This window comes from Pelobates fuscus, chromosome 3 (genome assembly GCF_036172605.1).
Source record: "Pelobates fuscus isolate aPelFus1 chromosome 3, aPelFus1.pri, whole genome shotgun sequence".
NCBI lineage: Eukaryota > Metazoa > Chordata > Amphibia > Anura > Pelobatidae > Pelobates > Pelobates fuscus.
The window spans coordinates 303869690-303885196 of NC_086319.1; the positions used below are offsets into that span (position 1 = coordinate 303869690).

Sequence of the window (15507 nt, forward strand, 5' to 3'; positions counted from 1 at the left end):
GTTTCAAAATTTCCAATGGTGGTTGGCATTGAAGCACTGTTTCTTAGCTTGAGATTGAATACTTTGCAGTGATTATTATTTTTCCACTCTGGAACACAAAAGTAAGAATGAGTTTACAGAGAAAGCTATATTCATATAAAACTGTCAGGTTGTGTTTCTGAAATTTAGAGGTTTGACATGTAATATAGCAAAATAGTGACTCCAACCACCATGGCCGCTTCTGCATTAGAAGTGGTTATGGCGCAAGCAATCTGTATGCAAGGTGTTTCAGTTTGAACTGCTGCCTACACCGAGAAATATATCTGTGCTGGTGAGTAGTTACACCACTGGCACACTTTACTTAGTCAGCCCGGAAGTTTGTTCTGGAGTAACTAATGTAAGTCATGTACAATAAAATATGTACTATCAGCACGCACTGTTTGTTGGTTACTGACCAGGCATAGCTTGCAGGCATAGCTGTGTGTGCATCTCCAATGAGAAGTCTGTAGGATATGCACATAGTCAAACTAAAAGGCTCAGTTGTCATTCCCTCCCTCTCTATAGCCAGCTGTCTAAGCCCCCCGTGATACCTTGATACATGCCTACACCTTTATTTCACTGCATGCCTTCACCTTTATTTCACTGCATGCCTTGTCCACCCTTTGGCGAGCCCAAACTCTCTCCTTCCTCCATCTTGCTGTTAGTTAACAATGTTTCCCTATCAGAATGAGCTAATTGGTGTTCAAGGTTCAACAATGTTTCTCTATAAGCATTTGACTGGTTCGCAGATGGGGAACCAGTGATATAGTGTGGAAAGATTCTTACCTGGCACTGGATTTCCGCTTATTTAATCAAAAGATTGGTCTATACTTTTAGATCTTCTTGACAAGCAACATCCAGATGAATTGATTCCAGTAGCAGATCACCATATTTATAAACGCGATACTGTAGTGCCAGGAATACTAAGCTGTACTCCTGGCACTACTGATCCCTCTCCCCTCCCTTGCGCCCCCTCCTACACAGTACATAAAAGGGTTAAAAACCCCTTATTTACTTATCTGATCCCAGCACTAATGTCCCTCAGCGGTGGGCCGAAGCTTCGCCCCCTCCTCCCTCCCACGACAAGTGGGGTCTAATGCGCATGTGCGGCAAATGCTTGCATTGGACCTCCCCATAGGAAAGTATTGAATCAATGCTTTCCTATGGGGGAAAAATCTGATGCTGGAGGTCCTCATTAAGAGCGTGAGGACGTCCAGCGTCAGATAACCGATCAAAGGTCTGTTACAATACCGGAAGCCATCTAGGTGCTGTCTGTTTTACATTGCAAAAGGGACACTGCATCCAGACCACTTCAATTAGCTGAAGTGGTCTGGGTGCCTACAGTGTCCCTTTAAGGGCATAGTTTTCAGTTCGTAGGAGTAAACAGTCCTTTACATAAAAAATTAAAATAGAATATTCCAAACAAATCTGTATACCGGCACATATTATAATACTAAAGTCACAATAGAGAATACAAAGAAATTAAAGCATGATGCTAGGATTAAAATACAAATAAAACTAATAGTAATCAAAAATGAGTATAAGAATGAAAAAAATAGATTATTTTAAAATGTTGTGTCCTTCAAATGAATGGGCAGGAAGGGAATTGGTACGAAAGTCCATGGTGACTCTGCAATGAAATAAAAAAACGAGAAAATAACGGCACACTTGTGACGGTATACACACGTGTAGCTGGGTTCTTACTGCCAAACTCCTTTTCCCTTGTGTGTTTATAGCTCAGAGAGTGATTAAAGGACCACTCTAGTGCCAGGAAAGCATACTCGTTTTCCTGGCACTAGAGTGCCCTGAGGGTGCCCCCACCCTCAGGGACCCCCTCCCGCCCGGCTCTGGAAAGGGGAAAGGGGTTAAATCTTACCTTTTTCCAGCGCTGGGCGGAGAGATCTCCTCCTGCTCTCCTCCTCCGATCCGCCTCTTCTCCTCCCCGTCGGCTGAATGCGCACGCGCGTCAAGAGCTGCGCGCGCATTCAGCCGGTCACATAGGAAAGCATTCATAATGCTTTCCTATGGACGCTGGCGTGCTCTCACTGTGAAAATCACAGTGAGAAGCACGCAAGCGCCTCTAGCGGCTGTCAATGAGACAGCCACTAGAGGACATAGGGGGAAGGCTTAACCCATTCATAAACATAGCAGTTTCTCTGAAACTATGTTTATGAAAAAATGGGTTAACCCTAGAAGGACCTGGCACCCAGACCACCTCATTAAGCTGAAGTGGTCTGGGTGCCTAGAGTGGTCCTTTAACCCCTTAAGGACACATGACGTGTGTGACATGTCATGATTCCCTTTTATTCCAGAAGTTTGGTCCTTAAGGGGTTAAAGCCCGTTGCTGGTGTAGATCGTTGTCTCACCAACACACTAGCCAAGATGGGTGGAGGGTGAAGCAGAACTAGTCTATTGTCACAACAAATCACACTTTTATACCTGAAGCCTCCACAGGAGGTCCCCAGGGAGAACAAAAGACACAGGCGTCCAGACACCTTTGCACCGGGGCAACAGAACAAACAACTTGTGTTCCTGTGCCCCCATCCCCACACAACTGGTGTTCCCAGGAATGCTGTATGGGAGCACCCACTTGGTTAAAAAAACACCCGGATCAGAAGTTGCTAGCTCGATTTAGGTGGAAGCCAACGTTTCAGCGGGTCGCAGCTTGCCTCTGATTCAGCTCAGTGGCGTGGCTAGAGCTTTTGCCACCCAGGGCTGTCCTTGAGTTTGCTGCCCCTATCTCGACCTATGTCATGTCCGGTGCAGTCGCGAACGTCTGTGGCTGCACCAGACATACCACTTTTGTACTCAACGCCTCTAGTCCAACACAGTTTATAACCTTTTCAAGCTTTTTAAAGATATACACCCAATGAATACATGCATGAAAAATTCATGCATGTCATTTATTGGGGGCATATCTACTAAACAGTGATTGTATGGGGGGTTGGTTTGTCCATTTGGGCAGTGTTCCTTTAATTCTTGTTGTTGGGACTGTCAGGGTGCTGGGAAGGCAGGGAGAGAGGGGATCTGTGAAAGTGCAGGGGAAGGAGACAATCTGTGCTATGAACCAGGAAGTGCCCTCTAGTGGCTGTCTAGTAGACAGCCACTAGAGGTGGAGTTAACCCTGCAATGTAATTATTGCAGTTTATGAAAACTGCAATATTTACAGTTGCAGGGTTTAGGGTAGTGGGAGTTGGCACCCAGACCACTCCAATGGGCAGAAGTGGTCTGGGTGCCTGGGGTGTCCCTTTAATAAAATCTGAATGGCTAAGACTACACAGGGGGTGTGATAAGCCAATTGCTACATGGAGAGGGGTAACATATGGAATGCAGTGACCATGAGGTGTAAGGGAAGAAATAGAGGCTGGTATTGTTGTAGAAAGGCTAATATTGGCAATGCAGGAGTTAATGGGAAGATACATTAATAGTTAATTTCTCATTTAGAGCCACCTCAGCAGTTCACTTTTTATTTTGAAGATCTATGTGCAGCAGTTTTTAGAATTGGCCTATTGTGTTTACAAACACTTTGTAAAAATTCTCAAATGTATCAAGAGTGGCTGGAATTTTAAAAATAAATAAAAAATAAACCATCATCCTGCCACAGTGAATAAAAAAAAAAACGCTAAAATAGGAAAATACCCCAATGTTTTTTTTCCCAAATCAGATATTTCACACTCAATTTTATCATTCACTTATTTTGCTAAAATGCAAAGTTTAGTGAATTACCCCTTTTTAGTGAACTGAATGGCAAATTCTTGCATGCCCTTTCCACCCTGCAGCAACCTGAACTTCTGTGTTCTGACTCTGTTGTTGTGCGGGAACATTCTACATTACATGGGGCTTAACCAGAGCCTATGGGAAGTGAGGTCTGAGCGGGGCGGGGTAGGAAGGAGGGTGTGTTTGGAAATCCGAGAGAGGCCCCAGACAGGATATGATGGAGCTGCCGAGCCCAGGTGACAGAGCTGTTGTTGCAGGAGGTACAGTTCTTGCACTGCCAGGATTATAAAGCTTCCTTTCAAGGACTTGCAGCCTCTGCCTGTATACTCTACCCTTTTATTCTAAGAGAATACCAGGACCTTATACTGGTGTATGCATAATTGTAGCAGCCATTCTATGCAGTGTGCTGATTAGATCTGCAATATGTTCTTACATAGTAATTATGCTGTACACCATATTCATTAAGATACGCATATTGTTATAGAGTTTAGACAGTCAGAGCATTATGGGAGTTGTAGTTTATAAATTGGTACTCATTGTTTTTGGACACTCATGCTGTAGAGCCTGTATAGACACCTGCTGCCCTTCAGCTGTTAAACTGCAACTTTTTGTATTTCCCAGCTATAATCTGCAGCTTGCCAGGGTTGTCTTGCCTTGCATTGGCTTATATTGAACAGCGCACAGTTTGTCACCAATGATAAAATCTATTTACGTTTTTGGCCACACTTTTGCCAAGTGATATAATGCCATCAGGTGAACTTGCATAACACAGTATGACCGTGCATTAAAGCGGCACTGTCATTCCGAACTTACCTTTCCCCAATTGATTGCTCTTCTCACCCTCTGTCAGGATATGTTCTTCATTTCTTCCTGTCTGCTCTAGTTTTCTTAAAGGAACACTCTAGTGTCAGGAAAACATACTCGTTTTCCTGGCACTAGAGTGCCCTGAGGGTACCCCCACCCTCAGGGACCCCCTCCCGCCCGGCTCTGGAAAGGGGTAAGGGGTTAAAACTTACCTTTTTCCAGCGGTGGGCGGAGAGCTCTCCTCCTCCGATCCTCCTCTTCTCCCTGTCGGCTGCGCGCGCATTCAGCCGGTCACATAGGAAAGCATTCATAATGCTTTCCTATGGACGCTTGCGTGCTCTCACTGTGAAAATCACAGTGAGAATCACGCAAGCGCCTCTAGCGGCTGTCAATGAGACAGCCACTAGAGGATTAGGGGGAAGGCTTAACCCATTCACAAACATAGCAGTTTCTCTGAAACTGCTATGTTTATGAAAAAATTGGTTAACCCTAGAAGGACCTGGCACCCAGACCACTTCATTAAGCTGAAGTGGTCTGGGTGCCTAGAGTGGTCCTTTAAAAACATTAGACAAAGTAGGGACTACTTTGTCTTATGGAAGTTTCCTATGCCTGACCAGTGGAGGAGCAAAGTGTGCTTCATTTCCGGTGGTCAGAGCAATTTTCACACAATTCTCACCTGTCAGTATTCCCGAACATCCTGTTACTTGGGAAGAACACCGGCGAAACTACTGAATTGTGTCCTAACAGAATTATAATAACCCCTCCCTCCCTCCCCCTCAATAAATGGCCCATGGTGGGGCATCTCTTAACTACCCTGGAGGGGGGGACGACATATTGTCCTCCCTTAAGACCCCACCCGTGCCCTGCGAGTGGGGGCTGTTAAAGTAAACGGGTACATAGCGTCCCCCATGACCCCCACCCATGAGTGGTGGGTCTATTGCCCTCCCCCCGGCCCCCACCCCTGAGCACGGGTGCGGGGCTAAATAACAATAAGGGGCAGACCTATTGTCCTCCCCCGCAACCCCAACCCCTGAGTGGTGGGTGGGGTCCCTAAATAACAAGGGGGGGCACCTATTGAGCGGCAGGCGTGGGCCCTAAATGAAAATGGGGACCAATCAATGAAAAGGAAAAAAAAACGACACAAAAAAAAATCCATCTTCACCCATGAAGGGCACGGCACAGACTGAGCTCCACAGGGCGGGGAAAGGCTTATAAAGCCTTCCCACACCCTGCAGTTAGGCTCAGAGCGTGGGAAAGTTATTTGGAATTTAGAGGTTGGGCCCGGGGGTGGAGGACAATCGGTCCCACAACCTCCACTCAGGGATGTGGCCCGGGAGGACACAAGATGTCCACCCCCCACCCATTTTCATTTAGGGCCCCCACCCGCCGCTCATGGATGGTGGCCAAATGGGACCCTATGTCCCCCGTTCACTTTAATAGCCCTCGCTCGGGTGGGGCAGACACTATGTTCTCCCCCCAAGGTAGTTAAAGAAGCACTATAGTGCCAGGAAAACAAACTAGTTTTCCTGGCCCTATAGGGTCATTAGGTCCCTGCCACCCTCAGGGCCAACCTCCCGCGGGGCTGAAGGGGTTAAAACCCCTTTACCTTTCTCCGGCGCTGGTGACCTCTCCTCCCCCTGCCAACGTCAGATCTGAATGCGCATGCGTGACAAGAGCCGCGCGCGCATTCATATTACTCCATGCTTTCCTATGGACGTCCGTTTTCTCACTGTGATTTTCACGGTGAGAAGCACGGAAGTGCCTCTAGCGGCTGACACTAGAGGCTGGATTAACCCTCAGTGAAACATAGCCATTTCTCTGAAACGGCTATGTTTTCAGCTGCAGGGTTAAAACTGGTCTGGGGGGGGGGGTGGTATTGAAATTTTTTTTGCTGCTCCCTGTTTACTAGACATGCCCCTACTCGCGGTATAGCGAGTAGGGGCACTATTTACTAAACTAAGTAATCTTTACTTAGTATTAGTAAATTTGACTGAAAGACCGATCTTGGTAGATAGCTCCTTAAAACCGTAGGAATTAGGGAGTTATCTACTAAGCAGCTGCAAGATGCAGCCGCGGCACAAATAGGATCGGAGTTTCATTCATGTGAATGAAATTCCGATCCATACAAAGTCCCAAATTGCATCCTAACATGAATGAACAAACTGTTCTCATTCTGTTAGGACGAAATTCGGTAGTTTTGCCGGCGTTCTGGCTAAGTTACAGGACGTTCAAGAATACTGACAGGAGGCATTGTGAGATCACGGAGGAAAGGTGAGAATTGTGGGAAAATTTCTCTGACCACCAGAAATGAAGCACACTTTGCTCCTCTCCTGGTCAGGCGTAGGAAACCTCCATAAGACAAAGTAGTCCCTACTTTCTTATGTTTTAAAGAAAACTAGAGCAGACAGGAAGAAATGTAGAACAGACCCTGACAGAGGGAGAGAAGAGGAATCGATTTAAAGAAAGGTAAGTTCTGCATGACAGTGCCGCTTTAAAGGTTGTGCATTTATAAAACACTGGCTTTGGTTAGAGCAGGGCTGTTCATGTTGCTTAACTATAACTCCCATGATTCCCTAGCATGATTGAAAGAATCATGGGAGTTGTAGTTCAGCAGGACACTGCACCCAGACCATTTCAATGCAATGGAGTGGGCTGGGTGACTATAGTGTCCCTTTAACATTAGCCACTTTGAACTCTAGGTTTGAACAGGCTTATGATGCCCCAATTACACTGCTGGAGGTGGAGTTACACCTCTGATAGCAGAAGGTATAAACTCTACATATGAGGCGTTTCATGGCTGCAATTTTAGACTCCAGGCACCATGACCAATTTAAGTCAGTGAAGTGGCCATTGTGCTCGGAGTAACTCTTTAAAGGACCACTACAGGGAGTGCAGAATTATTAGGCAAATTAGTATTTTGACCACATCATCCTCTTTATGCATGTTGTCTTACTCCAAGCTGTATAGGCTCGAAAGCCTACTACCAATTAAGCATATTAGGTGATGTGCATCTCTGTAATGAGAAGGGGTGTGGTCTAATGACATCAACACCCTATATCAGGTGTGCATAATTATTAGGCAACTTCCTTTCCTTTGGCAAAATGGGTCAAAAGAAGGACTTGACAGGCTCAGAAAAGTCAAAAATAGTGAGATATCTTGCAGAGGGATGCAGCACTCTTAAAATTGCAAAGCTTCTGAAGCGTGATCATCGAACAATCAAGCGTTTCATTCAAAATAGTCAACAGGGTCGCAAGAAGCGTGTGGAAAAACCAAGGCGCAAAATAACTGCTCATGAACTGAGAAAAGTCAAGCGTGCAGCTTGCCACCAGTTTGGCCATATTTCAGAGCTGCAACATCACTGGAGTGCCCAAAAGCACAAGGTGTGCAATACTCAGAGACATGGCCAAGGTAAGAAAGGCTGAAAGACGACCACCACTGAACAAGACACACAAGCTGAAACGTCAAGACTGGGCCAAGAAATATCTCAAGACTGATTTTTCTAAGGTTTTATGGACTGATGAAATGAGAGTGAGTCTTGATGGGCCAGATGGATGGGCCCGTGGCTGGATTGGTAAAGGGCAGAGAGCTCCAGTCCGACTCAGACACCAGCAAGGTGGAGGTGGAGTACTGGTTTGGGCTGGTATCATCAAAGATGAGCTTGTGGGGCCTTTTCGGGTTGAGGATGGAGTCAAGCTCAACTCCCAGTCCTACTGCCAGTTTCTGGAAGACACCTTCTTCAAGCAGTGGTACAGGAAGAAGTCTGCATCCTTCAAGAAAAACATGATTTTCATGCAGGACAATGCTCCATCACACGCGTCCAAGTACTCCACAGCGTGGCTGGCAAGAAAGGGTATAAAAGAAGAAAATCTAATGACATGGCCTCCTTGTTCACCTGATCTGAACCCCATTGAGAACCTGTGGTCCATCATCAAATGTGAGATTTACAAGGAGGGAAAACAGTACACCTCTCTGAACAGTGTCTGGGAGGCTGTGGTTGCTTCTGCACGCAATGTTGATGGTGAACAGATCAAAACACTGACAGAATCCATGGATGGCAGGCTTTTGAGTGTCCTTGCAAAGAAAGGTGGCTATATTGGTCACTGATTTGTTTTTGTTTTGTTTTTGAATGTCAGAAATGTATATTTGTGAATGTTGAGATGTTATATTGGTTTCACTGGTAAAAATAAATAATTGAAATGGGTATATATTTGTTTTTTGTTAAGTTGCCTAATAATTATGCACAGTAATAGTCACCTGCACACACAGATATCCCCCTAAAATAGCTAAAACTAAAAACAAACTAAAAACTACTTCCAAAAATATTCAGCTTTGATATTAATTAGTTTTTTGGGTTCATTGAGAACATGGTTGTTGTTCAATAATAAAATTAATCCTCAAAAATACAACTTGCCTAATAATTCTGCACTCCCTGTATAGGCACCCAGACCACTTGAGCTCAATGAAGTGGTCTGGGTGCCAGGTCCCTCTAGTTTTAACCCTGCAGCTGTAAACATAGCCGTGTTAGAGAAACGGCTATGTTTACATTGAGGGTTAATCCAGCCTGTCTCCCTGACTGCCACTAGAGGCGCTTCCGCGATCCTCAATGCAAAAGGACATGCTGGATGCAAAAGGACATGCTGGATGTCTGGATGCTTTATTATGGGCGGTTTGAATGCGCACACGGCTCTGGCCACGCATGCGCATTCAGAGCTGACGTCGGCAGGGGGAGGAAAAGGTCACCACAAGTTTGTTTTCCTGGCACTATAGTGCTCCTTTAATGGCCCAGAGTAAATGCTTGCTCCTGAGAAAAAGTGCAAATTGTGGCTAGTAGGTAGTAGTGAATTAGGAATTTTATTTAAATATTGCAAATACATTTATTTTGCACTTAATATAATAGTTAATGGGGGTTTAAAGTAAGTATTATACGCACAATATGAAGTAGTGGCTTTCAAGTAGTTCCTGACCTGTGATACATATATATGAAAAGGTTACTCATGTAACTTTTAATGTTCATTATTCCGTATAGCAAAAATATTCTGGCACAAATCAGAGACATTTGTAGGAAAACATGTGGACATTGTTCACAGTATTTGTCAATGTTTGGATGTTGCATGGGAACTGTCGAATGGACAATTAATGCAAACTGGCTTAAATCTGAAATATGTGCTCGCTGGCAGTGCTCCTGTAGAGCTCGCCTGCCACTTTCATAAGCTCAGGGGAGCTAACGAAGGAGGAAGCAAATCTCCCTGATTCCAAAATGTAATTATAAATCTGCTGATTTCTCATAAAAACTTTTCTATAAACTGGGGTTACAATAGGATACCCCTCACTCATAAAGCACCTTAGTCAAGCACTTAGAGCGATCCTTTAAAGGACCACTATAGTGCCAGGAAAACAAACTCATTTTCCTGGAACTATAGTGTTAACAGGTTCCCACACCCTCAGGGCCCCCTCCCGCCGTGCTCAAGAGGGGTTAAACACTTGCCTTTCTCCAGCGCAGGGCTCCCTTGGCGCTAAGGACTTTCCTCCCTCTTCTGACGTCATCCGCCGAATGCGCATGCGCGGCAAGAGCCGCGCGCGCATTCAGTCAGTCCATAGGAAAGCATTTCTCAATGCTTTCCTATGGACGTCAGCGTCTTCTCACTATGAAAATCACAGTGAGAAGCGTGGAAGCCCTCTAGCGGCTGTCAATGAGACAGCCACTAGAGGCTGGATTAACCCATAGGTAAACATAGCAGTTTCTCTGAAACTGCTATGTTTACAGCTGCAGGGTTAACACTAGAGGGAGTTGGCACCCAGACCACTTCATTGAGCTGAAGAGGTCTGGGTGCCTATAGTGGTCCTTTAACAACTCTATTTCTCTAGTAGTGGATCAGGGCTGTGGCATTTATTTAAATTAATTTACTTGTTCAAGAAACAGTTTGCCTCAATTTTGAAGTTTTCTGAATTACCCTGATTATTTCACCCTATACCTTCCCCCAGTCACTTTAGTGGTCATACTTGGTTATTCACCAAAGTATGAATGGCATCATACCAAATAGGGCAAATCCATTTGGCTACATTCAGGGCCATTCGTCCTGCAAAATCCAGACATTATTCACGCTATCGGGCCCGGATTTTAGCCGAACTCAATGCCACTTGAAAAAAAGGCAAACTATTTAAAAATATAAATCCACTTTGTCTCCAGTAAGTTGTTCTGGGTGCAGTGCCCCTATCCCTTTTAACCTTGCAATGTAAAACACTGCCGTTTTTGTGAAATTGCAAGGTTAAATCCACCACTACTGACAGCTAAGCGCTTCCACTGCACTGAATAAGTAAATTTGTTCATGTGGTTTGAAAGCATTGATTCCTATGTGGGCTTTCAGGCCACATAAACATTGGTATTAATTAGACATATCTGCAGCATAAAAAATTGGTTCAGCCAAGTCACTTTATTCCAAATGTTTTTGTTGTTTCTTTTTTTTTTTTTTGGATAGTCGTCCTTCTGGCGGGTTGGCAGATGCTTAAAATTAAAAAAAACACTTTGGACAAACCAAAATGGTTTTAAAATAAGACAATTAATGTACTACAAAATATAAGCATAAATATTACTCTGATAGGAGCAGTTTCTCACCATTTTGTTCACAGATCAAGGGGGAGAAAGAGGAGGAAAACTAAAAAAGCGTTGTGCTGCCTTGGAAGCAGCCCCCATACACATCCCACATTCATAGGTATCATACACAATACCACAAACTACTCATGAACATATACAATATAATAGCTCATATATGCACAAATACAAAGCAATGACAGTATAAATAACAAGCAGAATACGACAACATAATAACCTCAATTTAAAAAAAATTGGACCGGCACGCTACAGGACATCACAATCCTATTTCGGCACAGTGCTGCTAAAAGGTTGCCTACCCCTGCCCTAGGCTGTAATGTAAACACTGCCATTTCTCTGAAGACAGTGTTTGCAACAAAAAGCCTGACGGGACTGAGTGTACTCACCAGAACAATTACATTAAGCTGTTGTTGTTCTGGTGACTATAGTGTCACTTTAAGTAGGGACTGTCCATTGAAAATCAGGGCTGTTGGGATGGCTACTGCCAGACAAAATAATTCTTATATCCACATATTAAAATAAGTAGCCATTTTTTCACCCACTAATAAAAAACATTGCGCAAAATACGTAGACTATAATAAAACTAAGGAACTCATAGACACTCAGTGGTAGCAGCACTCGGGCAGCAATAGGACCATATAAGTGTTTCATTTTAAGAAAACCCTATCAATTCCTACATTAATATATTTTCGGTCAGATAAGGAAGATGCATATAATTTTTCTAGCCATGATTTTAGAATATATATTATATTTTAAAATATATATAATAATATATTCTAAATTTCATCCCCATTGTTAACTAAAGTCTCTAGCACTTGTAAAGGCTGACTACTTTTTCTATTTCTGTTAATTCACGAGTTGATAACTTTTTTAACCCCTTAAGGACTGGACTTTTTTTGCGATGTTGTACATTTGCGACCAGGCATCTTTTTGACACTTTTGTGGTGTTTGTGTTTAGCTGTAATTTTCCGCTCTCTCATTTACTATTCCCATACAAATTATATATTGTTTTTTTCAGGACAAAGGGGGCTTTCTTTACATACCATTATTTATATAATCTCATCTAATTTAATTTAAAAAAAATGAAAAAATATGATGAAAAATTGAAAAAAATACACGTTTTTTGAATTTTATGTGAAAAATCTTTTACTCATCTACAAAAGCGAATGAAAAAAACTGCTAAATAGATTCAAAATGTTGTCCTGAGTTCAAAAATACCCAGTGTTTACATGATTTTTGCTTTTTTTTTGCATGTTATAGGGCTATAAGTACAAGTAGGATATTGCGGTTTCAAAACATACATTTTTAAAATGTATCAATAGTGACATTGTAACACTGTTATCTGTCATAAATTGCTAAATAACACCCCACATGTACATATTTTTTTTAAAGTAGACAACCCAGGGTATTCAATATGGGGTATGTCCAGACTTTTTTAGTAGCCACTTAGTCGCAAACACTGGCCAAAGTTAGCGTTCATATTTGTTTGTGTGTGAAAAAAGTAAAAAACTAAATTGAACGCTAATTTTGGCCAGTGTTTGTGACTAAGTGGTTACTAAAAACGACTGGACTTACCCCATTTGCAATACCTTGGGTTGTCTTCTTTTGCAAATGGTATGCCATCATGGGGGTAATTCTCATTCCTGGGCTACCATATGCTCTCAAAGGCAACGTAACCAACCTGGCCATTTTCAATGTAAAAATATTTGACCTATATATTTGACCCTGTAACTTTCAAAAACGCTATAAAACCTGTACATGGGGGGTCCTGTTCTACTCAGGAGACTTTGCTGGACACAAATATTAGTGTTTCAAAACTGGAAAATGTATCACAACAATTATATCATCAGTAAAAGTGCTGTTTGTGTGTGAAAAATGCAAAAAAAGTCACTTTCACTGACAATATCATCGCTGTGATATGTTTTACTGTTTTGAATCACTAATATTTGTGTTCAGCGAAGTCTCCCGAGTAAAACAGTACCCCCCATGTACATGTTTTAGGGTGTCGTAGAACGTTACAGGGTAAAATACAGTGATAGCAAATTAAATTCTCTGGTCTTTCGGCCTGGGTTGGCAGGCAGGTCCCTTAAATTGCAATCAATAAAATAACTTAATTATGTCAAAATATTACCTAAATACGCACGTAGAATTTAAATATATATGCATATTTATATATTTGAAGTCTACGTATATATTTATATAATTATTTATGTAATTTTGTATATCGACATATGAATAGTTCGCATTCTTTTTATTTATTTAAATATACATAGATATATATACAATTTCATTCTAAGTGTATTTTGATATAAATATATATATATTAATATCAAAATACAGTTAGAATAAAATTTCGTATAGATATATAATTTTTTTTCAATTTTTTTATTATTTTTAATTTTTTTAATTTAATTTAAATTATTTATTATTCGTATTTTATAATAATATATATATACAATATATATAGTTATTATATATATTATATATATACGTGTGCAAATTAATTATAAGTGTATTTTTATATTAATATATGTACATATTAATATAAAAATACACTTAGCATGACATTATATATATGATATATAGACATATATTATATAGGTATAATATATGTCTATATATCATATATATACACATATATAATAATATATTTTTTTTTTATTAACTATAACTTTTTTTTTTTTATGATTTTACAGCAGCAGGGAGACTGCCTGTCAGCACAGACAGTCCCCCTGCAGGCAGAGTCTAGGACACCTTTTGTGACCATGTGGTCGCCCTGTTGGGCGATCACATGGCCCCAGGGGTCCTAAACCGCCATGGGGAGACTGTCTGGGCTGCAGGCAGTCTCCCCACACCGGGAGCACCGCTGATCGCCGCCGGGGGAACGACGGCGATCGGGTAAGTACATTTTAAATTTAGGACGGTTCAGGACCGTCGTCGGTCGGCAACGCAAAAATGCCGATGACGGTCCTGAACCGTCCTGCGTCCTCAAGGGGTTAATATATTTCACAGTACAGGATGTAAGTCATGCAAACAGGATTTCTGTTGTGTGGATTTGCAATGATTAGATTTCTCCTTTTTTTTTTTTTAAAGTTGCAAATACATTTAAACTACTGCTAGCAATTGTTTGACTATACTGTCTCTCAGGGAGCCTTTATTTCTCTTAGTCTCAGACACCTTTCCTCCACAAAGTGCTCTCCTGGCGGGTAGCAAAGTGGTTCAAAACCCTGGACCAAGTTGCCTGGGAACCGCAAGGTTACCTAGCCGAAAACCGTTTCATAAGTTCTGGAAGTACTGCTGAGGTGACAGGGAACCACGAAGTCCTAATGCCGAAATTAGTTCCATAGCTGTCGTGGCTAAGTACTGCTGAGGACTGTTTGTGGGTTTGTTCATGCGAACGGCCGCCAGGGAGCCAGCGTTCGTTTCAATTCCAGAGAAGGGAAATTGCTGAACCAGGGGTACAGAGGGAAAGCTGCTAATGGCGGCTGGGCAGGGTATCACCCGAACGAAGTCATGAACCTTTACCATAGTCTGTTATGACTTCCACACTCCTCCAGGATTTTGTTGCAAACGTCCGTGGAAAAAAGCGTTTGTCATATGCACTTTTTATTTGATTGTATAATATCCTTTCTAAATAATTAAAGGGACACAGTAAGGACTAAAACATCTTAATGTAGAGGTTTTGGTGCATAGACCATGCTCCCTTTTTGTTTTGGGCAATGTTAAACATTTGTCAAAAACCACACCTTTAGTGTCTCTCTGACTGCCACTAGATGTGCTCCCCCATTGAAGTCTATAAGTTCTTGAAGGTTGTCACTTTTGCTATCGCCACGCACAGCATGATGCCACCAGATGAATGATCGATCCCCAGTGCTTCTTTTTAAGAACGCTGGATTGTACCAAGATTATTAATACTTATCATCTTAAACTATAGGGGTCCTGAATCTAAACTGAGAGAGAGCACATCTAACTTTAAAAACAATGGGGGTTATGTATAAAAAGTATCCGCCCCGCGTCAAGCAGGCGCCAATGCGCATGAATCAATGCTTTCTTATGGGGGAAAATCTGACGCTGGTAGACAGCCACTATAGGCTGACTTAGTGCTGCAATGTAAACATTGCAGTTTCTCTGGAAAAGGTGTAAAAGGTACACTGCACCCAGACCACTTCAATAAGTGGTCTGTGTGCCAACAGTCTCCCTTTAAGGCTCTTAACATAATATTCGCCACATACCTATAGGCTGATTATTTTACATTTTTAAAATAATTTTTATAGCTTTAACACACTCCACTGTGCTTCCTAGTGTTATTATAGGGATATATAGCAGCGAGGAACTGGCAAATCTATGTGATGGAAAGA

General features: G+C 42.3%; 1 protein-coding gene across 1 annotated transcript in view; it reads left to right on the forward strand.

The window, feature by feature from the left end:
• The first annotated feature begins 3925 nt into the window (after nucleotides 1–3925).
• Nucleotides 3926–15507, forward strand: part of LOC134603152 (protein FAM169B-like) — a 54840-nt gene continuing 43258 nt past the window's right edge. The window contains exon 1 of the mRNA XM_063448857.1: nucleotides 3926–3995. Coding sequence (XP_063304927.1) covers nucleotides 3950–3995 — 46 coding nt within the window. The 5' untranslated portion in view covers nucleotides 3926–3949. The remainder of the gene's footprint in view (nucleotides 3996–15507) is intronic.